This window comes from Vidua chalybeata, chromosome 4 (assembly GCF_026979565.1).
Source record: "Vidua chalybeata isolate OUT-0048 chromosome 4, bVidCha1 merged haplotype, whole genome shotgun sequence".
Taxonomy (NCBI): domain Eukaryota; kingdom Metazoa; phylum Chordata; class Aves; order Passeriformes; family Viduidae; genus Vidua; species Vidua chalybeata.
Genome location: NC_071533.1, coordinates 55,656,119 through 55,680,820, shown reverse-complemented (window position 1 = coordinate 55,680,820; position 24,702 = coordinate 55,656,119). Strand labels below are relative to the sequence as shown.

General features: G+C 38.8%; 2 protein-coding genes across 2 annotated transcripts in view; one reads left to right on the top strand and one right to left on the bottom strand.

Annotated features, from left to right (window-relative positions):
- The window catches only part of ADGRA3 (adhesion G protein-coupled receptor A3), a 55,415-nt gene extending 41,563 nt beyond the window's left edge, over nt 1–13,852 (bottom strand). Inside the window, exon 1 of the mRNA XM_053941444.1 lies at nt 13,508–13,852. Within this exon, the coding sequence (XP_053797419.1) occupies nt 13,508–13,773 (266 nt within the window). The 5' untranslated portion in view covers nt 13,774–13,852. The remainder of the gene's footprint in view (nt 1–13,507) is intronic.
- A 5,992-nt stretch (nt 13,853–19,844) lies between these two features.
- The window catches only part of LOC128787479 (cytosolic beta-glucosidase-like), an 89,568-nt gene continuing 84,710 nt past the window's right edge, over nt 19,845–24,702 (top strand). Inside the window, 1 exon segment of the mRNA XM_053941642.1 lies at nt 19,845–19,850. Coding sequence (XP_053797617.1) covers nt 19,845–19,850 — 6 coding nt within the window.

The following is a 24,702-nucleotide window of genomic DNA, read 5'->3' as shown; positions in this document are numbered from 1 at the left end:
TCTTGTATAAGACAGGAGTGGTTTTGTCCCCAGTAAATTTTTCATTTTTTTACAATGTGCTGCTGCTGCCATTTTATTGCCCAATTACTTTTACAAACTTCTTCCAAAATTCTTCACTTTAACCTCATCCTTATTACATCAATCAACTCACTCAACTATGCCAACCCCTTACTCACACTGTTTTTACAGGTCATTAGGAAATAAGTTGTGCATTACAGTTCTCTATGACTCCACTCCACTGAGAAGGATTTACTGCCACACCCTCTTCCTATCCTTTAGCAAGTCAGCTGATGATCTGATGATCCTCCATTTAAGACTGATGTACTTTTTTCATCAAATGCCTTTGGCAAGGGACAGAAAAGCATGTTTCATTATAACAGCTGGATCAACCTTGCAAATATTTTGCTAACTCTGAAGAACTCCAAAGGACTCTGAAGAGAGCTTCTCATTACAGAAAATGTAAATTTTCCACAGTATCTTTATCCAGGAACCCAATATATTTATTATAAATTCTACTGATTTTTCAACACAAGCATCAGACTTGGAACCATGCAGATAGTGATGCACTTTTTAAAATGAGCATTTGCTATCCTCCAGTCCTCAAAAATCATGTTCATTCTAAGCAAGACTTCAGAAATTTCATCTCCGAGTTCTTCTAAAAGCTCTTCAGTCACACCATCTTGTCCTGGAAATTTATTCACTCTGTCAAGTTGTTCCACAACTTCTGCTACAGTCACTTCAATTTCAGACAGATCCTCTATCAAATGCATCTTTCATATCCAACATGTCCCCACACTTCTTCACTTACATCAATGACATTGTCAGGCTGGGTAACTACTTCTGCATTTAAAGGTGTCACACTATGAGATTTCTTTCCAGTCCACTACATGTTTCAGATGTCCTTTACAACAGTCATAAACCAAACACACACACACATCCCCCTCTTTCCTCCAGCACATAAAATTTACTATGTAATGACAAGGTTTAATACTTCAAAACACACAATGAATAAGATAAAACTAAAATACAGATACAGCAATCTGTGAAAACAGCATCACTAACACAACTCTATATTACACTATGTATTTTTCTTCTCCAGGTTTCTCAAAGATTACCTCAAGACTCTGTAGTTTAGACAAACACAGAGCAGGCATCTTTTGTCAAAAGTTCTGACTCTGACTCAAACTCTCTCTCTCATCTCACATACACAAAGTCAAGACAGCTGAACAAACTGTTTGAAAATCCTTTCATTTCCAGCCTGATGGTAGGAAGGTTTGAAAATTCTTGAAGTTAATCTTAAATCATTCAACAAAAGTAACATGTTACGAGGAGATTACATTCCTCCTTCTCACCTCCCAATCATACCATGTTTTTCTGCAGCTCATCTCAACTCATCCCTGGTGTCCATTGCTCCACAAGCTGCAAATCTTAAACTACACATTTACCCAGGGCAACTCCCAGGAGATTGATTTAAATGTCAACTACGCAAGTGTGATCAACCTAGTATCCTACACAGTCATATAATACCAGGTGAAGACTGATCACAGCAATGGTGGAAAGGAAGAAGGGGAAAAAGTACTTAAAAATATACTCAGAAATTGCTATTGTATTGCTATAATGCCTGTAACATCTACTAGAGTGTCAATGAAGAGCATTTGCTCTTGTGAAAACATAGTTCTGTAGTCCAATACATTAAGCTACCTCACAGGAAGAAAATAAGGAAAATTTTCGCTTGGCTGCAGCTGTGATAACCTAGATGAACAAATGAAACAGTGCTGGTTTTTAAAAACACACATAGAAACCAAGGAAGCCCAGGTATTCTTAAAAAATTTACATGTATTACAATGAATCTTTCCATCAAGTATGGCACAACATTTAACACAAAACCACTATATACAGTTCCAAGAGTGCCAGTTGGGTGGTAATAACAATAATCATCTACAAATTGGAATGACTGCAAAACTAGTAAAATTTAACCTGAAGCATTACAATTAAACATCCTAAAGTCTTTGAAATTATTTCCCCTTCTACTCAAAAAGGTTTCAACCTAAATAGTAAGTATTATTTGTAAAAATGGTAGGTACTGGACACATCCAACCAGTAAACCAAATAAAGTACACCTCTACTTCAACACCATACCTGGTTTCAGAAGATAAAATAGTAGCAATATATAAAGAAGTAAATGAAGGAGCTTATAAAAAATCATTAATAGTTAATGCAAACTGAACATAAGGCATAACAGCAGCAGCCAGAAAAAAAAATTCACAGCAATTCCAGACTTTATGAGAAAATAAGGGAAAGAACCCCTTGATGTTCACAACACAAACAAGCAAATTACAATCCTTGGTAGCACAGAAATTAAATTATATCTTAGTTACAATTCACTTAATCTTAAGATTTATTGATATACCTGAGTTTTTTCCAGAAAAATAAGTTGTTAAAAATGGAGCTGGAACCACTTCAAAAGTAGCTATAACTGACTGAACTAAATTTAAACTAAATAAAAATAACAGTTCTGTAAGGAAAAAAAAAGTTTTCTGACATTGCCTATAAAATAACAAGCCTAATGTAGATGCTTTTGAATATCTGGGTACAAGGTAAATTTCTCTCTTGAGTGTGATTTACAAATTACAGTCAGACTGATTAAGTATTTTCTCTGCAGAGGCTGTTGTTCAACCATAAAGGTTTAGTGCAATAAATGATAGATTTTACAACACTCCATATAACCTAAAACACTTCATCACCCAAAAATGTTGTGTAATCTTAAAAAAATGCAGTTTAAAACTTGCTATTAATATATATAGTCTATGCATTATTTGAAGCATTAAGAGATGTGGCACAAGAAGACAAAACATAATAAAGCATTCAAGTCAAAAATAGATGTTTTATACTCACCTTCACAGTTTCTGTGCATTAATGTACAATGAAATGATTGACTATTATGTACCACTTAGGCAGAGGATATTACTTGTGATCAATAATAATTCTAAGTTACTAGTTTAAGACCATAATTTTTCCAAAGAGGCAAGTAATTTTGAAAATATGCTAACTTTTCCATCATTAAGAAGTCTAAAGAAAAAACAGTAGAGAGCTACCATTGAGAGGAGAGCTGCACACATCCCCATCTTATTCAACTCTTTAACAAATGACTTTGAAACAGAAGTGATGTCACTGAAGATTCATGAAGCCCAGCATCACTGTTGCTCCATATTTCCTATGAGCTCCATATGAGATTTTTATTTTCTTTTCTTTTAAATAATCAACAACGCCTGATTGAAACAAACACATTTTGCTTGTCCAACACTTATATATCAGAAAATAAAATGTGAAACTAACACAGGGAATGATAGTTCCTCTGTTAAAAAAAAACATGGCCATGGGAATTAACACAAAAAGCCTGGAAGAATAAGCAGCTGAAAAGTAAGTTCTAGAAAGAATTTCGGACATCTCAAGTCACCTTACAAGAAAGCATTTCCCTCTTCCTCTGAGCAGAAGAGCTGTAGAGAGACCAAGAGGTAATCTGAAACAATGTACCTCGAGAAAAGAAATGTATCAAACCGCTCAAACCCCCTCAACTCTCCCCAGCTTTTCACCTATTCCAAGAAAATTGCTGAAATATTTCTTTGTTGAATACAGCTTGGATCAAAAGCCCATTTTCCATTTTGCTCCATAAACTGGCAGACAACTTTGGCAAAACTGCAAAGAAACTCAACTTATTGGCGAGACCTTTAGCAGTAGATGCTCAGCATGCAAAACATAAATGCAGTCAAACCCAAAGTCTGTTCTTTGTACTATGAGGAATTTTAGCAATAGGTTCTAAAGATGATGTACTAACTTTCTTTTCTCATACATAGGGGGAAAAAAATCACGGCTGGATCAATTTTTACCATTAGAATGAAGTAATAAGCACTAAGTAGAAAAAGTTTTGTTCTGTGAAACCATTTTGGCTTGTCAGCTATAAAACAACTATCACTAAAACAGCAGTCAACGAGAGAGTAATTTAGAATGCATCTCCTACCATCACAAATGAATCCTAATCCAGAGGATATTATTAAAACACACACACACACATCCATTAACACTATTACTGAGTAGTCAAAATTGCCACCAAGAAGCCTGTACAAAGCCTGGACGACAGTGTAACTGTTAGCTGAACACTCAAGTAGCTTCCAAAAGACATTTTAAAAGACTCAAATGGAGAGCCAGGAAACAGCTAATAAAGCAGATCAATTCATGGTGACTGCATACTCTAAGAACTGGGAAAGTAGTTACCAGCAAGAGTCAGATTAAAATAACCATCTGCAAACAACCAAGAAAAATGCTTTCTGCTGAAAGTCATGAACATGGAAAAAGAAATACATTTCTCAAAGTTTATCTTGTAGAAACTGTGATTTATCAAGGATATAAGCCCAGTATTTTTCAACCGTTAGTATTTTGCCTTCTAGTGAGTTACTGGTGTCAAAGCAAAAGAAACCTTGAAATCTAGACTGAACAGAACACAAACCGTATTTGCTCAAAAGTAACTCAGAAATGAAAGCACTCCATAAGCTTTATATAGAGAAAAGACCTATTAATAATTCCAAAACTCTAGCAAAAGGAAACAGTATTTTCCAATTTGACAAAAACATTATAATTAAGGAAGTGTAGAAATTAAACATTTGCAAAATACAAGTTTGCAACAGATGAAAGATTTCCTGCAGTATTTCATTATTATGCATATTAAACAATATTAAAATTGTAAACTAAACCTCTCAGAAGTAATGAAATTACAAAATTAAAACCGTGTCTACTTATACTGTTCCATTTTTAACTGGTAATGTGCTAAATTTATATAATCTAATGAGGAACCTTTATTTTTCCTACACAACCCCTGGATCATTCAAGCAGCGATGCTCACTATGCAATGCCATTAGATAGTTTTTTCTTGATATTCAGTATGCAACAACACACTTTATTTATTGCTTTTCATTAAAACCAAACTGTTCTTAAGGACAGAAATTATATCTAGTGAAATACAGTGCCAATCACTGGAACAACACAGCAAGTTTTCTATGTAAAAGTACCAAATAAAAATCACCTTAGAAAAGGACAGAACAGAGGGGCAAAAGAGAATGCAAGAACGAGAATGCTTTCTTTCTTGTACTTATGGCAGGTTGAAAAGCCTACCAAGGAGAAAATTCAGAGGACACAGCTACACAATATTTCTTCCAACACTAACTCTGTGTTGCCATTTCTAAAGCAAATAGAAAGCACTGGAAGTCTAACCCTTGTGACTACTTCATTCTAGGAAGCTTCCTCCAAGTTCTCGCCCCACTGGTCAGATCTGTAGCACCTGCATTATTTTAAGATACCATGATCAACTTTTTCTGTAATAACTGTCTTGGTTTACTAACTTCTGCTCCCTTCTGATTTTCCCACTTAGTCATCAGCTGTACACCTTTAGGATCGCCACTGATTTTCAGTTCAGTGCAAATTTACCTGACCCCAAAAATATCCATACATAAATGCAAGAAAATAACTTGCTTCACAAAAAACACCACACATGGATGCCTTGCCAGCCACTTCTAACTTTAACTGCTATGGCCAATAAATTAATAAATTCTCTGTGTAGTATCACAGTAGTACTAATTAGAACATAGACTGTCACACCCAGTCTCACATGTATTCACATTTCCTACCAGGTGTACCTGCTCTCTAGAAAGTGCTTTGTCTAGACATGTTAACAAGCACTTCCTGTCAGCTGCTGGCACACAAAGATACATTTACAAAAATTTATATCCTAATCCTACAGAAGTAAACAGTTTTTGGATAGCTTAGCTCCCTGAACTGACTAGGCACGGAGCCAGACAAATGATAGTACTGCAACCAGGGAGGGGAGGGAAAAACCCACAAACATCCACACAGCGGCAGACTGGGAGGCGAAGGTATGAACAGACCAGCTCCAGTTTAGGCAACAGTTTTACCAACAGCTGGATGCTGATGCAACATTCCCCACACAGAGGGGGAGATCTTCTCAGTCCTTGCATCTCATCATCCCTGTGTCAGAAGCAGGCAGAGAAGGCTGAAGGGGATCTGCAACACACAACCATAAGGTCAGGTCGCTGCAACCCACAGAAACATCAATGAGCCAATCAGGACACAAATTTGAGAATTGCTTAAAATTCCTGTTAACACCAGACGAGTATTGGAATAAGCTGTCCAAAATGTCTGACAGGACACTTTTAGAAACCTACGCATAACTTGAAAAACTCTGCCTGATACTAAGTTTCAAGGTAAAACATACTCTATAACAACATGGAAAGCTAATAAGGAGCTCTTGTATCTGACAGAAATAGCTCAGGTGGAAACAGCACCAGAACTTTCCTTGACTGTGTTATACCACTACCATTCCTTACATGACCCATCTTTTCTTACTGGCATAGAGATGTTAATCATGTCTAGTGATTTTGGGGATAGTAGCTGAATTTCCAAGAATATTGCTGATCTCACATTGCTGCCGTGCCTTCTCTGAAGCTCCCTGGCTTCGCCTGCCCGGCCAAGGCACGGTCAGCAGCATGGGACACTGCCTTGTTTCTCGAGGAGATTCGAGGAGCAGCGCTTCACTGTCTGCCTTGTAAGGAGGAGAGGCAGCGTCCGAGGAGGTAATGAGGGAGTCGACTCAAGGCCAGGGAAAAAGTCTCAGGTTTAATGCAAGCTCCGAGGAGCTCTCAATTTGTCCCGGCGGCCAAAAGTGGCCTCGAGGATCTCGCAATTGTCTTAAGTACCGGGGCGGTAACAAGGGGGAAGGGACGCCCCTTCACCAATGGGGGGATTTGGGGGAGTGAAAGGCGGAGGGGCAGACAGACACACAAACCAATGGGGGAAGTCAAGGGAGGGACCCCTGGCCCTCGTCCACTCACTCGGTGCCCAAGGTGGAAGATGGGGAGCCGAGTGATGGACAGGATACCAGGGAGGGAACAGGGGAATGACTGAGTATTTTCAGGGAGATTGGCAATGAGAGAAAGGTGGGGAATCTCCGGGAGGAACCATTGGGAGAAAATGGGGGGTGAAGGGGCAAACTGTTACAGAGATATAAAAACACAATACAACATCACATCAAGCCAGTTTACACTCAGCCTTCAGTACTTTGCTCTGCCTTCATTCCCTCTAATTCTTCTGGTTTCCCACCTCCGTAACTGACATATCCATTCAAAGAAACCCACACTTCCATCCCAACTCCCAGCAATAGGCTCTGCCTCTTAATCCAATCTTTCTGTGTTTATTCACTCTAGACTCTAACCTCCCTTCCCCTACCTCAAAGCACCTTCTTTCCCTAGATTGAAGTGACATAGCAGAAGGCACAGATTGCACTTTTAAACAAAACACCTGAGGACAGCACAGCCAGCCCGCAGCCACCTGGAGTCTGGATGAATCCTAGAACACACTGTCCAGTGCAGAAAGAACTGTGGAATTAAGCTGCCTATTTCTTAAATGTCTTTAATCAGTCTGCATTCATTATATTTGGGTTTCTTCTCCCCCACTCTCCAAAAAGCTTTTGGTCTATCTTACCAAAACGGTCAAGTTCCTACTCCATAAGTGAAAACTCTGCAGCCCAGCCAAAACTGGCTTAGCAGCTTGGATCACACACACAACCAAAGCAGGCGGTCTGCTCCCTGGGGACCCAAAAGCTCTGCACTGCAGAGCCCTGGCCTCGCCCCAAGGGCAGCCTGGAGATCCGTGGGACAGCGCTCTACTGCACCACTGGACATGCCCTGCGGCAGTCCACAAGGATCAGCCACAACACAGTGATCCCGTAAACAGTAATTAGTAGGGGATATATGATCTCTAGCGCTCTAGAGCAACAATGCACTGCAGTTTTCACTGCTAAGGACCCAAACAGTGAATACAAGGGGAAAATTAAATTCTCAGCTATTTACTAGGTAAAGACTAGAGACATACAGATAATATAATTTTTAAAAATAAACTTAAAATTTATTATTTATCTAACTACAGAAAGCAAAACTCACAAAAATGTACTTTATGTGACGTTCTTAAACAGTTTATTATCACTGATGAAAAGAAATACTCAACTGTTTTTATCTTCATGGTTTAACTTGTAGTACAAAAAACGCATTTAAACTGAACAGATTCAAAAATTATATACTGTAATGGTGAAGATAGACTATATAAGGCAATAATGACAAATCCATGAACCTGCAACATATCTGGCCCATGCAAAGTACATATGGGAACCATTAAATTCTGAAAAATCTAAACTTGAAGCTCCATAGTTGTTTTAAATTAGAAAAATAACCTCTGAAACATGAGCAAACAGCAAGCATAGAGACATAAGAAGTTATTCTTTTCCATTACTGCAGCACAAATTCTAGTTCAAGTCTTTTACTCTTGGCATTAAATAAAAACAAATTTTAGTATTTTGCAGTTCTGAAGCAAACTCGGGAATACTACTGATCAAAAAAAGGCAACAATAAAATAAAAAAGTATTACTTATGGAGATTCAAATCTGTCTTCTTGAGGCTAGAAACAGCATAACACATTCAACATTTAATAGTCACTTTAGGGCTAATTGAAGGGCTAATGAACACATGAAGAACATTGCTTAAATGGGTATCTACTTAGGAACAAAGGTATTGGGCAATTTTACATTAATATGGTAGCTCTGAGAATTAAAAATTCCACTACAAAAACTTAAATTTGCTCTCCAGAATTATGCAGAACTTAGTTCTGTCCTTCTCCCTTATTTTCAACTCAACAGTAACCAATACCTTAGCCCCAGGTTTGCAACAACTGCTACAGTTGTATCTGTGGTACAGAAGTCATATTTCTAATTATCTCATGTATTTAATCAAAAGTAAAATAATCTCATTGAGAAAGGCCCATAAAAGAATTTAAAAATGCTTATATAGAAGAGTATTCTTTTATTTAAAAGAAATATGAATCAATATAATAATTGAATACAAGATTGCATGAAGACTATTGCCAGCTACAAAACCACCATGTGTGTTAAAGTCATTACTGCAGCCCTTCATGAAATAGGAAAACACTATTCAATCTTGACAGTGTTTCCCAGTGGACACATATAAACCATGCAACATGATGTGTTCCAAAGTTGAATAATTTTTCAACTAGAACTAAATATTGCAATTTAGAAGAAAACACTTTTCATATTAAGACATCAGAATTTTCTTACAATACTCAAATATATACAAAAGTGTACATAATAAGAGAATACTACACATACTCAATATCCTACAACAAGCTCACATCAACGAATCCATGCTGGAAAAGTACATACAGAAAAGCACAAAATTGGTTATCTTCTCAACAAGGTAAAAGACACACAAAATCTGATAGAAATATAGAACACAAGCCTATCAGTAAATTACACACTAAGTAAGGATAGGAGTGAGATGCCACTGATAAAGAGGCACGTACATGTACTTGTGAATTAGTATATTGTGGCTACAGTTCTCAAGTACTATCTCCGTACTGCCTTGTGTTCATTCATAAGCAAGATGCATTTTGCACAGACTCTGTATCCACTGGTCAAAGAAAATTTTAAGTTTTAATGGGGATTATTAGTACCTTGTACCTTCAAAAATGTTATCACTGCCCAAATTATTAGTACTGAGCACTTTAACAGTCTAAAATTGACTATTCCAACCAAAAAACCAAACAAACAAAAAAACCAAACCTAAACCAATAGCTATCAAGAGTATCATCAAGTTAGTAAATAGAAATGTACTTTAAAAGAGACAAACTTCCACAGAAGACATTTACATTTCACGACTCAGACACAATGTAATCACACATGGCAATACAAATGGATTCTTGCAATATCAGCGACATTTTGCTTGGAAACATTTGAAATTTAAATTTGTGTCATAAATAGAAAAATTGCACAGGTATTTGGAAGTCCAAGTAAGTATGCATATGAGCTTCTTAATGGATGTAGTTTGATGTGATTTTATTTAGAAGCTGGATGAGAGCTGTAACATTTTAAGATGTTTCCTAACAGCAATCCAGCTAAATGTATCTTTGAAAAGCTGCAAACACTAACCCAGGCAAATGCTCTGGCTTGTAAATCCTAACACTAAGTGCAAACACTTGTACTCCTATGCTCCTGTGAGAATATGTGCTTAAGCAAAGTTGTTTGCAGAGCAGCACGCCACCCAATCCAGAAAAGTAATTCTTTACTGAGTACATATGCTTCTCCTTTGTTTATTTAGATTTCTGTTATAATAACATATGTAACAGGTAAATAATATTCTCAACAAATAATAAGTTTCATGGGCTTGTCTCCAGTGGACTTACAAATTCTCTTCCAAAAAACAAAGTAATGGCTAATAGCCAGCAAGTTCAAACAAATATCTACCATCATCATTTGAATTCACCAAGAAACACAACAGCAGCAGATATTTTATCTCAGGCTTCCATTACAAGAGTACAGAGCATTTCTCACTTAAATGTGCAACATGGCAATGGCTTCAATATCTACTTAAATAAAGAGCATGGCAGACAAACCCTAGTTATATTCACCCTGTTTTAGTATATTCAAACCAAAAGCATCTCATCCATCTGCTTAACCTACAAAGGTCAAAACAATTGATGGGGTGTTCATGTAGATACACCCTTCATTTGCATCCAAATCAGTTGTTATTATATAATGCTAAGAAAAAAGTCCCTTCCTTAGCTATAAATGAACTTGAATTCACCTTGGAATTTGACCTAAGTGGCCCGTAAAGCAACAACTAGTTCTACCTGGATCATAAAGGAAAACCAATTTACAGTACTGCCAGAAATCCTACACATTACTTATTCTCCCATAAACACATCTCCATGTTTTAATATGCCTCTTCCTGTGTCTGCTTTTCTTCCTCAGTCATGAAACAAACTTACTTTATGGCTTACCAGTTGAAATAAAATTAGGAATTTTTTTTTCTGAATTGTAACTGAAGAGTCCCATCATACTGACCTAAATTACTGGGAGAATAACATGTTTTGTGGCAAACACAACCCAAGGCATTTCGTAAATTAAGTGACCTTGCCCAACTTGTATCATCATTAACCACTAACTACAATGGTGTGCAAGAATGAAGGAGCCTGGCCAGCACCCTCAGATGCTACTTCCTTATCCTAATTTCCACTATTTCTCACTTATTTTCTCACTACTGTGAGACTACTATTGTCCTCAAAAGCATTTCACTGGGAAAAAAGAAATGGTAAATGCTAAAGGCACAGTAGCTAATCTGCTGAAAATCTAAGAACTTGACAAGTGATAAGGAAGAAATCAGTATTTCCAAAATGCATATAATCACTTCATTTGCATCATTCCTAACTCATAAAAAAAAAGTTATATAAAGCTATATGGGTCATTGTATTTAAAAGTGGTTTGTGCAAAATAGAGTCAACATAAAAGAAAATTAACTGAATTAAAACACAGCTGATATACACAAAAGTGATCTATTTTCAGCTACATATCGCTGCAGTGATCCAATAATCCAGAAAGATCTAATAGAAGTAGTACTTATCTTAATAGATGAATCCCATAAGAATCAAGATAACTCAGGGCAGTTTGACTCTAATCAGACCAAGTGCTGCAATTTTAAGTATCAGCTTGGGGAAAAAAACATCATTTTTGCAAAAGATTAGGTAACAATTAATCCAGGCACTACTAATCAACATGTTAGTGAAGTGACATTTGGTGACAAACCCCACACATCACCAACACTTTCAATCTAGGCTAACAATATTTGGTAACAATAATTTTTAAAAAAGCAAAAAACACAACAAAGCAAAATCTCTGAGAGAACAGAAAGCCATGCCTCAAGAGTCAACAAACATGCAAGATTCTGAACCTGAACACAACAGTTATGGTTGGGAAAAGGAGGTCATTGGTTTAATAATCCTTGCCTTATATTAAAGCAAAATTTTGAAGTGTATGTTCATTACATGGTATGATATTTCCTATAAATAACAATGAAAAAATAGCATTGTTTCTTGCTATGTCTACTAAACTGTTCAAATCAGAAAAATGTTTCAGATGTTGTTATGAACTTCAAAGGCTGGTTAATTGAAAGCTACTAATTAGTGTATGTAGATATGTTCTAGATATTGAAAGAGTATGAAAATCAAGATGAAAGATGAACCATTCTTCCAAATTCTTCTGTCACTACGATGATGAACAAAGATCCCCTCACAGCAAGGCTTCTGCATTTGGTATCTGCTTGCCTTTCACAGCAATCATAGCTGTGATCCCAGAGTGAACTGCAGCATATCAACCAAACTAACATCTACTCATATCAAAATTTTTATGCATAATACCATACTGATAACATTTAATCAGTTGCAATGCATTTGAGGCTAACAAAGACTAAAAGATTTGTTGATCAAACTACTGTCACTTCTACTTTTTGCCTTGTTTTCTACTTCAGAAACTTCACATAGGAACATCTATAATCATTTCTCACAAATAATTTAGAAATATTGTCTGAACCCTTGCAGATTTCCAAGCAAGAACAACTACTTTAGCCTCATTCAGCTCCCATTTTTTGCTTTCCTTTTTCTCATGGGTCCAAGTCCATGTATCTGCTGGGTTCACAAATCACTAAGACTTCTGGAAGAACACCGTTCCTTGGTGTCTCAGTGCTGTCAGTGTTCACAAAAGCAGGAGATTGCTGTTCTCATGACAGCGCATTCTGTACTTTTTAAACGTCGGGTTACTGGTAGAGCTTTCAAACCTGCAATTTCCAGTTAAGTAGATAAATATCTTAAACTACACCCCATATTTCAGTTCCTTTTCACTGAGTTTCTTGCACACTACTTGGCTGCACTTGAGTCTTCCCATGGCAGCACAGGAACAATAAGCCTCTCTAAAGAAAGCGCAAGGGTTTCACTTTTGGGACCAACCACTGATGAGATCCAGTACTGAGCGATCTTGCCCAAGCCAGAGGGATTGGACCAGATGATCTGGAGATCTCCCTCCCAGTCCAAACCATTTTATGAACTTCTTTGCTAAAGTGATCCAGTCATGTCCCAGGAAGGAAAACAACTTGCAAAGCCTCTCTGTACACGTGCACGCTTATGTCTAAATTAAGCGGCAACATATTTTTTAGTTTGGATTAAGTTGCACATCCTGTTTTGAAACTTGTTCTTCAAATGGATAAGCAGGAATTGCCTCCGCACAAAAACAGCCCGCCTACTGAGGGATGAAGGAGAGAGAGTTGGGGATGCTGTTCCGCGGGGCGAGCGCCACGGGACGGTGCCTCCTCACCGGTGAGTTACGGGACACTTCGCCCCCTTCAAAAATGACCACCCCGGGAAACTACCGGAAAATATGGAAAGTACATCCGCTCCCGGGGCTTTCTCCAGTAGTAGAGGGGAGTCACCTACGCTCCCATTCCCCCCAGCTCACCCCATTTTACCTCAGACGGGCGCTCCCACTCCCCCTCCGCCCCGTCCACGTCGCACCGACGCTGCCCACCCCCCACGCGGGGACGGTACTCACAGGGTGACCGTCCGGTTGGGCAGCGCCTCGGGAGGCAGGACCTGAGCGAGCTCCAGGTTGCTACAAACTACCTTCAGCTCCGCCGGGCCGCCGGCCGCCGCTTTGCCGGCGCTCTTGGGACGCCCGTCGTACTTACAGCCCGGAGGCAGCGCGGCACCGCCGCCGCCCAGCACCGCCAGCAGCAGCAGAAGAGCGGGCACGAGCCGCGCCAGGCGGCGGCGGCGGCGCGGCGGGCGGCAGAGAGCGCGGCGGCCCGGGGGCAGCATGGCGGGGCCGCGCAGGACCCTGCTCCGCTCCTCCCGACGACGGACGGGGCCGGACGGGAGAGGCTGGAGGGAGGGGGCTCCGGTCCGCCCTGGTCTAGCCCCGTGGGGGCGGTGCCGCCACCATGCGGTGCCGCGGGAGCGGCGGGCGGGCAGGAACCGTGGCGGCCGCGGCCGCCTTTGTGTGGCGCGGGTCGGGTCGGGCCGAGCGCGGCGGCAGCAGCGCCGCCTCCCGCCGGGGCCGGACCCCGCGGCACCGAGCGCGCCCGCCGGGCCGCGGCCCCACTGCGCACGCGCCGCGGTGGCGGCCGGGCCCCCGCGCATGCGCGGCCCTGGCCGGGGGCAGCGGCCGGGGGCGCCGGGCCGGGGGAGGGTCTGTGGCGCCCGGGCCCTCATGGCAGAGCCTGTGCGCTCTCGCGTGCTGCGGCCCTGTGGGGCCCTGTGGGGCCCTGTGACTCTCCCTGAGCCCTGTCCTCCTCCATAAAGCGCTTTGGTTTCCCTCTCCTCTGCTTCCATTACTTGGCTCTTGCCCTCCTGCTCCAGTTCCTTAGTCTTAAAAGGAGGACTTGCTGTTCTTGCTTCATGCAGGAAAGATAATCCCCTGCCTAGGTGCTGAATGGCTTCAAAATTCATAACGCTGAGTAAATAGTACTTAAAAACATTTTTCTTCAAATTGGCCCTGTAAAATGAGATAACCAGTTACTCCCACTTGATAGCCAAAAGTTATTTAAATATAATTTTTCTCAACTATAGAAAAAACCCAAACACACAGGCACACACACAAAACCCCCCCTATCTACAATGTGTGTTTTCGTGGCACACTTGAAACTACTTTCCGGAGTGTAATTAGGTCATGTTCTCACATTTCTCTGCAGCCAGGACAGCCAGGCACAAACACTTTTGTGCCAATGACAGTTGAAATTCTCAGTATGTTCTTTGCCTCTGGTAGGTGTGAGGATAATAAAATAATAATCTAGCAATAAAATTCCAAAAAGTGGCAGGACCTACTTTAAAAAATTTAAGACAGATTTTGCAGAACCCAAAGGAAGTTCTGGTAGCTAACCAAGAACTCACAGTGCCCCATCCTTTGAGAAGAGAACTGGCAAATGACACCCTGCAAACTACCTGCTATTACACAGAAACATCATTTTAGATATTGTCAGTAACAGCTGCCAAAATGAGTCTTACGAAATCTCTAACCTAAGATGCCCTTGAATAATGCTGAACACTCAGACTGTAACTCAGTTTTAAATGTAACCTGACAAAAGATTCTGGCAAACCATTGGAATTGTGGATTGGAGCAAGAAGAACAAGATTACAGTAAAAACTTCACAATCACCCTTTACTCCTAGACTCTGTGTCCTCTTACAAATGAAAATAAAACATGTTCTAAGTACTGAAATTGTTGCTCAAAGTGCAAAGAAGACACTGGTCCTTGAGCTTTAGTATGATGTTTGTGTGCCACTGAGTCACTCAACAGGACCAACCTGATCTATGTGAGATGCGAGGCCACTGTTACACTTGAACTAAATTAGGTCAGACACAAAATGCAAAGTTGACAATGCCTTTTTGCTCTCATGCTGAAGTTATACTAACTGTAAGAGAAGAGAGGTCTAATTGGCATGAAATTAACCAGTGTACAGGTAATTCTTTTTAGGCTCTGTTTTAAACAAATTCAAACTGTACTGTTAATTTGCATTGGATAGGTGCCTTTTATCATAGAAGTTTATCGTTTTTGATCTGGCACCAGGAGTTGTAAAGCTGGATTAACTAAATCAAACCATGGCCCAAGATACATTTTTTTTTCTCAGAAGTAGTGCTGGGTTAAACAGTTCGTCTCTTTGGATACCTTCTTCCCAGAACCTTTGGGTTCATCAGTAACATGACCCAATTCTCTGCACAGCCATATAAAAAGTTTGTGCTGGGTGGTGGATCAGCATGGAGATAGGGCCTAAAACTGCCTCTTCTGGCACTGGGGACAATAAATGCCAGTTTAGACTATTGATCCAACCAGAATTTTGGTTTAGCATCACCACAGTTTCAGCATAGAGAGAGACTGCACTTCAGTGCTACTGAAAGAAACATTCTCACGCTTTTCTCAAGCTACTTGCTCCTCAACGTTGTCTTGTGTTTGTGGCAATGCATGTTCTGATCAGTGGTATCAGTGAGATGATCCATGTGGTCGCATAATCTAAAGATGATGATGATGGAAACGGTGAACTGTTGCTTCTGATATCTGTGATCACAGCCCATCGTAATTTTCCATTTTCCTAAAGTCCTGGAGATACAAAGTTTTGTTACTGTTTTTCATCTTAATGTCATGTCCAATTCCTTTCTAATGTACAGATTTGTGTATTACTTGCCCTTGATGTTTCTGAACTATTTGCTCTCTTCTTTCATCTCTGCTGAAACTACTACTAAGATATCTAGCTATGGATGCTGGTTGCAAAACTACATTTTTTAATTATGCCTCTGTTTAAACTGCTACTATGGAAACCTACAAGTCTTGGTCTCTGTTGATTTTTCTTCTGAGTTTGACTGCTTCTGCGGTGAATCTAATTCCACTGTTCCTCACCTGTGTTCAAAAAGCTTGAAGGCCTCAAGCACAAGTCCCTTCTTGAAGGCTTATGCTTGTCCCTTCATCTTTCCTCTTTCATGCAAATTACTACAACTTCCATTCTGTGCCAAATATTTGAAAATGCTTTTTCTTACATTGACTGAGGAAAGCCCTTAATCCAAAACCTATGTCCCACAGGAGTCACTTAACAAATTTCATGAGAGAGTTTGGGGTTTTTTGAACTGCAGTATACCTATGTCGAGTTTATTAGGTCACTACTTTTATTGTAGTTGTAATGGTCTAAGGATATAAGAACAAAGTTAAATAGTGTAGCTGCTTCAAAAACCAGAAAGTCCTGATGCTTCTATCTTTCAAATAGCCCTTTTACCTTTAGGATATATGCCCTCACTCTTGCTCCACCTGCTGTAATTACCTGATTGTTCAACAAACCGATTTAACAGCGAAGTTTTTTTGTGTTTTGTTTTCTGCCAGGTTATTGAGTTGAGTCAAGGCAGGAAAGGGTTAAAAGAATGTCACAGCTGAAGGGGGGAGGCAGGGGCAGGAAGAGAGTAAAACCTCCCACCTGGGTAGCAAAGTAAGCCATACTATATAACTTCAAGAAAGACTAGGGGATGAAATACCTTTTATTATAGTAGCTGATATAGATACAAAAAAGAAAGCAAGTTGTTCCCAAAGCTTACTGGCTACTGGGGTAGCAGCTACTTTAAAATAACACTTCTTTCTGCAATTCTTGCTTCTTTTTGTGCACTGAAAAATCTCCAAACTTTCTTTCCCTCAATCCCCTCATTCTCCAGCAGTGCTGGATGATGTTGGTGCTGGTGATGCTTTCTTTGCAGTGTGCCATGTAATTTGAATTTTTTTGAATGTGTTTTCCTTCCGGATTGCCAACAAGCACATTTTGTCCAGTTCTGTGGTTTCCCTTCCCTTCATAAAATTTGCTGCTAGTACATTCACTTTAAATTACTTTTCAAAATTGAATGTAGTAATGGCAAATTTTATGAAGGGAAGGAAAACCACAGAAATGGACAATTTTTCCTCCTTTTTTTCTAGTCTACTAATTAGCAACTTTTTGTACCCAGTATATATATAAGAAGAAGGGTGTGGGAAAGAGGGCAAGGCAACTAAATTCTTATCGGTGTTTATGTGTAAACAAAGGCAGCATTTCAAGTTCTTCATTTGTCCTCAGGTCAGAGAGGTACATAGGAACTTTTACATTATGTCTGTATTTTATTCTGATTTTTTGCTTACTCCTATTCTTTCATTTTCTTTTATTATCCATTATTTTACATCCCTGCACATTTTCCTGGGCTATCATCACCTACCATCTTCACTGAAATGGTTGCTCCCTAATTCTTTTCTCAAGGGACTCCCAGGCTACCTCTACCTTCATATCTTATGGAGTTTTTTTCTCACTGCCACAGAGTTTTTTTACCAACCACATTTCATGGACTGGGGCATCATCAGTTACATTTTGTTTGCTACAGCAATTGTCAAGAAAGAGGAAGCATTTGGTTGCCCTCAGCTACATCTGCAATACTGTGGTTATTTGTTATTCCAAGTACAGGGAGGTGATGATAACTGCTGACACATGCTGGCTTGCTGTTGGTAATCACAAAATCTAAGTAGGCACAGAGTCACCTTTATACAATTACTTCTTACACAGCTGCAGGTTGTACTACTGCACCCCTGCCTCTGTCAGCTAGTTCACTGAGTTACCCCAAGCTCTGCTGTGTGAAATACACAGGTATTTCCAGATGCTTGGCTAATATTTTTCATGCTGGACATTCTCCATTTGCTCTCAGACACAGAGATATTCTTTGCAAGCCTCTCTCCCCAGTTTGCAGCAGTCAAGGGTCAGAGACCTTCAGCTTTAGTAGTCTAATGGGGAAAATACAGCTTTTAGCCTCTGTTGGGAGTCTGAGGAGAAACATTATTTCCCTTTACCTTGTTGCTCTTTAAGCAGACATATTTCACTAACCCTTTGGCAGAATACCAAACATTCATTGACTTAGTAGTTTGTATACTTCTTATGGAAAACTTTTTTAAAATGCTTAAAAGAAGAATGCTCTCCAAACTGCTTATTTAGAGATCTCTGGGTTTGGTTATCAATAATCCCAAATTAATTTAGAATTATACACTGAAACTTCGTGTATTAGAACTTGAAATACTGCCAGATTCACTTCTGTGGAAAGGGCAGTCAATCCTTGAATATTTTCGTGCTTGATTTTAATTTTCTTTGTCATGACTGAAGGAAAAAACCCATTCTGTCTGGATTCAGCAGCCTCGTACAGGGATCTCACTCGTTCTCTACTGTTTTAGACTATAATTGTAGATGGAGCAGTGACTTTGGAATACAGTTCCATCCCTAAATTTTAGAAAGCACTGTGAATGGCTCAAAAATATGTTGTACAAGGTTTCTTTTTTAACATACAAATTCCATTAGCACTTTTCGTGTATTTAGCCTTCAAATAATTGTTTCATATAATTTTGAAACATTTTGACTTTCTATATATCTTACATGATTTCTCACAAAAAATAAAGATAAAGCTATAAAATATATATTTGCATGGAAGAGGAAGAGACTGAGCATTAAAAATTTTCTAAAATGTGTTACTGTCATTCCAGGCCCTTTTGAAAATATTTTCGTCTATTAGGTACATTGCTCTGCGTTAATGTGCTTACAGGTTTCTAAGCAATAATCTACTAATAAAAATGGAAATAAAATACTTTTCCTTCTACTCATTGTCATACTTCATTATATACTTCAATAGATGTTATAATGTAGGTAGGTTTCAAACACTCAGAATTGTGAGGAAAAACTATAAAGGAAAACAAAACCTGGATTACTTCATTACAAACATAGCAGAGCTTATGGCTTAAAAGAAGGTGATGGTGTTCTAAGGTGGTGGTGGTTATGTCTAGGTAGATAGATGGGTATTTGCACTGTTGTGTGAACAATGCATATGAAAGAAAAGCTATCTGATGCTTAAGCAATTCAAACGATTCAGAAATTAAGCTTCCTGAAGAGGAATAGTTTGAAGTATTTCCTTCATACCCAAATCTTTTCACCTTAGATTTTACAGAACATTAACTGCAGAAAAGTCCCAAATTTATTGGCTGTATAATGTTGCCTGAAGGAAGAGATTCTCTTTTTCTTCCCTGCATGGTATCTCGAACTCAGGGAGAAAAATTTAGATGGAAAAACAGGAGGGAAAACACTATTGTGATAACAAAAAAAAAGAAGACTAAACTGGCCAGAGGCAAGTGACAACTGAGTCCCGCACTGATACAGGACTGTAGCTCAGGCAATATGCTGCAGGACTGAGCCAAGCCCGGGCAATAGTCAGAAAAGCAGAAAAGGAGGATGGTAACAAGCTCCCCTGGACTCACAGGTGTACCCATAGCAATGGAGCAGGAGTCACAGGCACACTGATGACAAGAAGTAAGATGTTGCCTGTGAGACAGGGGTTGGCATCCTTGCTGTCGAGTACCCAAGATGCAGGTACGCTGACTATGGCACAGCCCTACCATGCAGAGATGCAAAAAAAGCAGTCAGTGGATAGGAGAAGCGCCGTGCCTTGCTGTGGCACTCCTTCGGATCTCAAACCCATACCTTTCAGCAGGTGGAGCCACAGCAGTAGGTTATAGCTGCCTGTCTGGTTGCAGAGCTGTGACATCGAAGTGATCTCTGTGGCACCCTCGATTTCTAAATAAAACTACAGTCTAAACAATCTGCAATGAGAATTGTACTGATCTTTTCTCCCAGTACATTTTATCCATAGGATTGTTTATAGTTCTGGTAAACAATTACAAGGCATAAAAAGTGGAATAGGAAGCATAATAATAAACAGCAATTAATACATCATTAAAGTTTTTCTTCCCAAGACAGGAGGAAATGGAGAAAACAATGCATTTTGATGTCAACATCAGCAAATTTTCTGGATCCTGCTCTTTGAGTACTTAATCATCCTGACATTTAGGCACTTCCATGGGAGTTTTGGCAGTGAAACTATCCAGGGAAAACTTTTTGTTCAAGCAGGCCCCTCAGACTGCCTTTTTTTTTTTTTTCTTTCCCAAAACAATGTGATTTTATCATGATAACACAGCATAGTAAACATATTTCAAAATGTCTCTTGTAGGCAATTGAGATTCAAGTATTAATTTAAACTTCATTAAACAGTTATTATATATTAAACAAATAGCAGCTACATACTAAAACATATTTGCAGAGTATTATGGCAATGCAATAGGTCCATATCAATTTCACTGTTATGGATCTATTATAAAACTTTTAATCCTTGGTGAATGTTTAATAATCAGTATTCATATAACATACACTAACTGTCCTATTAAATCTAAATTAATTGTGGCTCAGGGAACATTAATTTAAAAGGTTGCCTATTTTCCCAGCAGATCTGATCTTTGTTTCATATTTTTCCATTAAAATTAGTGTTAAAAACTGAGTTTGTTTAATTTAGAATCTATTTACTAGGTGCACTGAATACCTGTGAATCACATTCTGCTGAGCTTCTGTGCTAATAGCAATAATAAAGATTCTCGCCCATTTTCTTCCAGTGTAATTAGCATTATGTGAAGATAATAATGATAATAAAATATCACATATTTGTGTGGGAAAAGCTGTCCCTATTGGCTGAAGGAGCTGACATTCAGCAGTTCATTAAAACCAGTGAGTCAAAATTTGTAAGTGGGATTTGCGTATTTCTAGTTTGCAAAATGACCAACTCTCAGGAATGGATGTCACATTGAAAAATTTGAAATACTTTTCTTGTTTAAATGAATCATGATCCCCACAGTGATGATCAAAAAGTGACTCTATCTCTTGTCGTCCTCTGCAACAAATGTGAGAAGCTGCAATAACATTGCCTGTAGACCTTGATGAAGACTGCATTGCTATGAGCAATAATTGGCATCAGAGTGTTTTGGTAAGAGAACTGAGATATTTCTTCATTGGAGAAAGGGTCAAGAGTCCTTGAAATTAATGTCAAAAGAAACTGTTCAGTCATATAGTCTAACATATAAGAAGCCATCACAAGTCCATATTGAGCTCAGTGGATGGTAACTGATTTAAGCTCTCTATAAAAGTATTTCTGAGAACATCCAGAGCTAGAGAATTTATTGCTTCTTTTAGTAATCTATTTCCAGTGACCGTTCACCTTCAGTTTTAAAAATCAGTTGTGCTTTTTTAAAAACTAGTATAAAGGCATTATTCAGTACTCTTTATCTAACACACAGGAATTGTAACAATACAGTGAAATCATAACACCTTGCAGTCTTTTTAAAGCCAAACCATCTCTGTCTTACAAAGTTCTTCTCTTCTGTGGACCTCTTCTTTACTTCCTCCAGTTCTCAACCCCCATCCCCCCAAAAACAGTTGCCAAAGCTGTATACAATATTCCAATACTAGCCTCATCAATGCCATATAACTTCTTTGTTCCTATTTGTCATTATTTCCCATTACTGTGTTTTGTTTTTCTGCAACTGCACGTTGAGAATCAGTAGCCCACTGAACTGTCTGTTAGTTTATAGATCTACCTTCAGTTCTTTGTCTAGATACCAGATAGCATGCCCAGATATATCTGTATTGAAAACACAGGGATGTTTTAGCAATTGGTGAACTATCCTTACACAACATCAAGGCCTTTTCTTCTCACTCCACCCCATTAGTGAGGAGGCTGGAGGTGCACAAGGAACTGTCAGGGGACATGGCCAGGACAGCTGACCCCAGCTGACCCAAGGGATATTCCATATCCTGTGGCATCATGCTCAGCGTATACAGCTGAGGGGAGAAGGAGGAAGCAAGGCACATTTGAAGTGATAGTCAGTGTTGATGGTGCCCTGCTCTCATGGAGATGTCTAACTAAACATCTGCCTGCCCATGGGAAGTGGTGAATTAATTCCTTGCTTTTTTTGGGTGGGCAGCTTTTCCATTAAACTGTCTTTATCTCAACCTATGAGTTTTCTCTTTTACTTTTCCAGTTTTCTCTGTATCTTCCACCAGGGCAGTGAGCAAGCAGCTGTGTGGGTCTAAGGTGGTGAGCAGGATTAAGCCATGACACTCATGGATAAAGTCAGGGATTACATAACTTTTGGCTCTTGCTCTATTTCTTGCTATACAGCCTTAGCACTGATGTTGTAGTCCTAACTCCAGCTTGGCTGAAGCAGTGAACTTTAATCTCAGCTGAGTCATACCTGAAGACGCTATACAAACAACGGACAACATTTTTCTTCACTGTCCCTCACACCCTGAAGAAATACACACTCACAGACAACAGGAAGTACAAGAATTAAGAGAGGATATGGTCTTGTGAGCCAAGGGTGGAAGGAACCTCACTACTCCTGTTTAAGCAGAACTTTCTCCTTTGCCCATTCATTCATTGGATAATTGAGCTAGATTTTATTAGTTGTGCTGTTGCTTAATGCTCAGTTTAATAACCATCAATGTTTCTTTGCCTCTGGAAACCAATGGGAGGCAAAAATTGTACTACAATTTAAAAGAAGAGAATAAGTGAGGGTTGAAGAAAAATGAAGAATTATAGGCCGCTATTTAACTTCAATATCTGACAAATAACTAGAACAATTAGTAAAGCAAGAGCAATCAGTATGTAAACAGGTTGAAGAAAACGCAGTGATAAATCAGTAACGCATTTGTAAAAAGCATAAATCAAGTGAAACCAAACTAATTGGTTTCTTCTATGAGGTAATGAATGCACAAAGCAGAAGTGGTAGACAGAATTTCTTAATATTAGTAAAACACTGATCCTGGTTGCACATGGCATTCTCAAAAAGAAGTTTAGTTGGATTAAATAGAACCAGCACAAAATGAACACACAGGTAAATAAATCAAACACTGAAAATCTTTTCCAGTTGAGCTGATAGGTGGGAGTAGATCAAAAACACTTTGTACAATCAAACATCTTATACAGCTCAATTGAGACATGAAGAGACTTTTTTTCTTAAGTCAAAAAAAAAAAAAAACAAAACAATAAAACAGCATGTCATGTAAGAAACACCTAAATAAAGAAACTGAGCAGACCAGCAAAAATGTCAGCCATGCCAGCACCAGAATAGCTTACATCAGCATCAGTTTTCTGCTACACAGCTGAGCTGCTTTATTTAGATACATTAAATATTCCAAAGCATATCTAAATAGCGCTTTGGTTGCTGCAGGATTATCTCAAATTTATTTATTGACGTTGCTTCTGTTGACTGGTATTTCTGTCCATTCATCTAAAATCGCAGGATTCATGAAATGTTTGTGCCTTTTTGTTTTGACTGAGTGAAAAAAGGATGTCTACTGGCACTACATGTCTTTGGGAAATTTTGCTCTGTTTTCTTTATAAAAGCTAATAAAGATTCATATGATTATTTATTTGTTTTTACCACAGCAAATAGTCGTGCTGTTGGCAGATATGGCAATGTGCTGGTTTGCAATAATTGAATTTGGTGAAGAGGAGAAAAGTCACCTATGTTTTTTGACAACTAAGAGAATGTTTTGGCTTTTAAGAATACAGAAACATGTTCTTCTCCCAAAAGCTCATGTGCTAAGAACAATAGATGATAGAGGTATAAAATCCCAAGATATCAATAAGAGACTCTTTATAAGACTTACAGACAGAAATTGTAGCAGGAACATCAGCTCTCTCATCGTTGTCAAGACTTTTCATTGCAGTTAGAGGAAAGGAACATTTTTAGATGTTTTAAAGGATGATTATTGAGTTAGTTTTGCAGATTCTTATGAGACAACCTTTCCAAGTTAAGAAGGATAGCACACACCTGAACAGCAGGTTAGCTAATCAAATCTGACAATAAAACACCACAAATGTATTTTAGTGTTAGAATAAAAATATAATGGTGAAAGGAGACATCAATTGTAAAAAAAAAAAAAAACAGACTGAAATGCAGAGCACAGAGAATAGGCAGATGTAATGAACAGTGTTTTATACAAGAAAAAGCAAATACTATTAATTGTTAAAGAGTTGATTTTGTCTGCACGTAGACTTCAGTAGTGTTTATTTTAAAGTATAATGAATATATATATATATGCCACAAAAAAATTCCTAGTCAGTAAAACTTTTGCCACGGTCATTTCTACACCCTTAATGTAATCCAGATTGCATTAAAGTTGAAAAAAATGCAAAATTGCTTCTGAGTTCCCCAGGAACAGCTTTGCACTCATAAGCAGTGAGCCTTCTCATTTCAGTCAAGTACCACACAACTTGAATAGTTAATTTTAAAAAGGGCAAGGATACAATATCATTAGATAGATTGGGGTTAAAAAGTTATGAGCTTGTATTTTAAATAGTAGAAAATTACTTCACTAGGGTTTTTTTTCA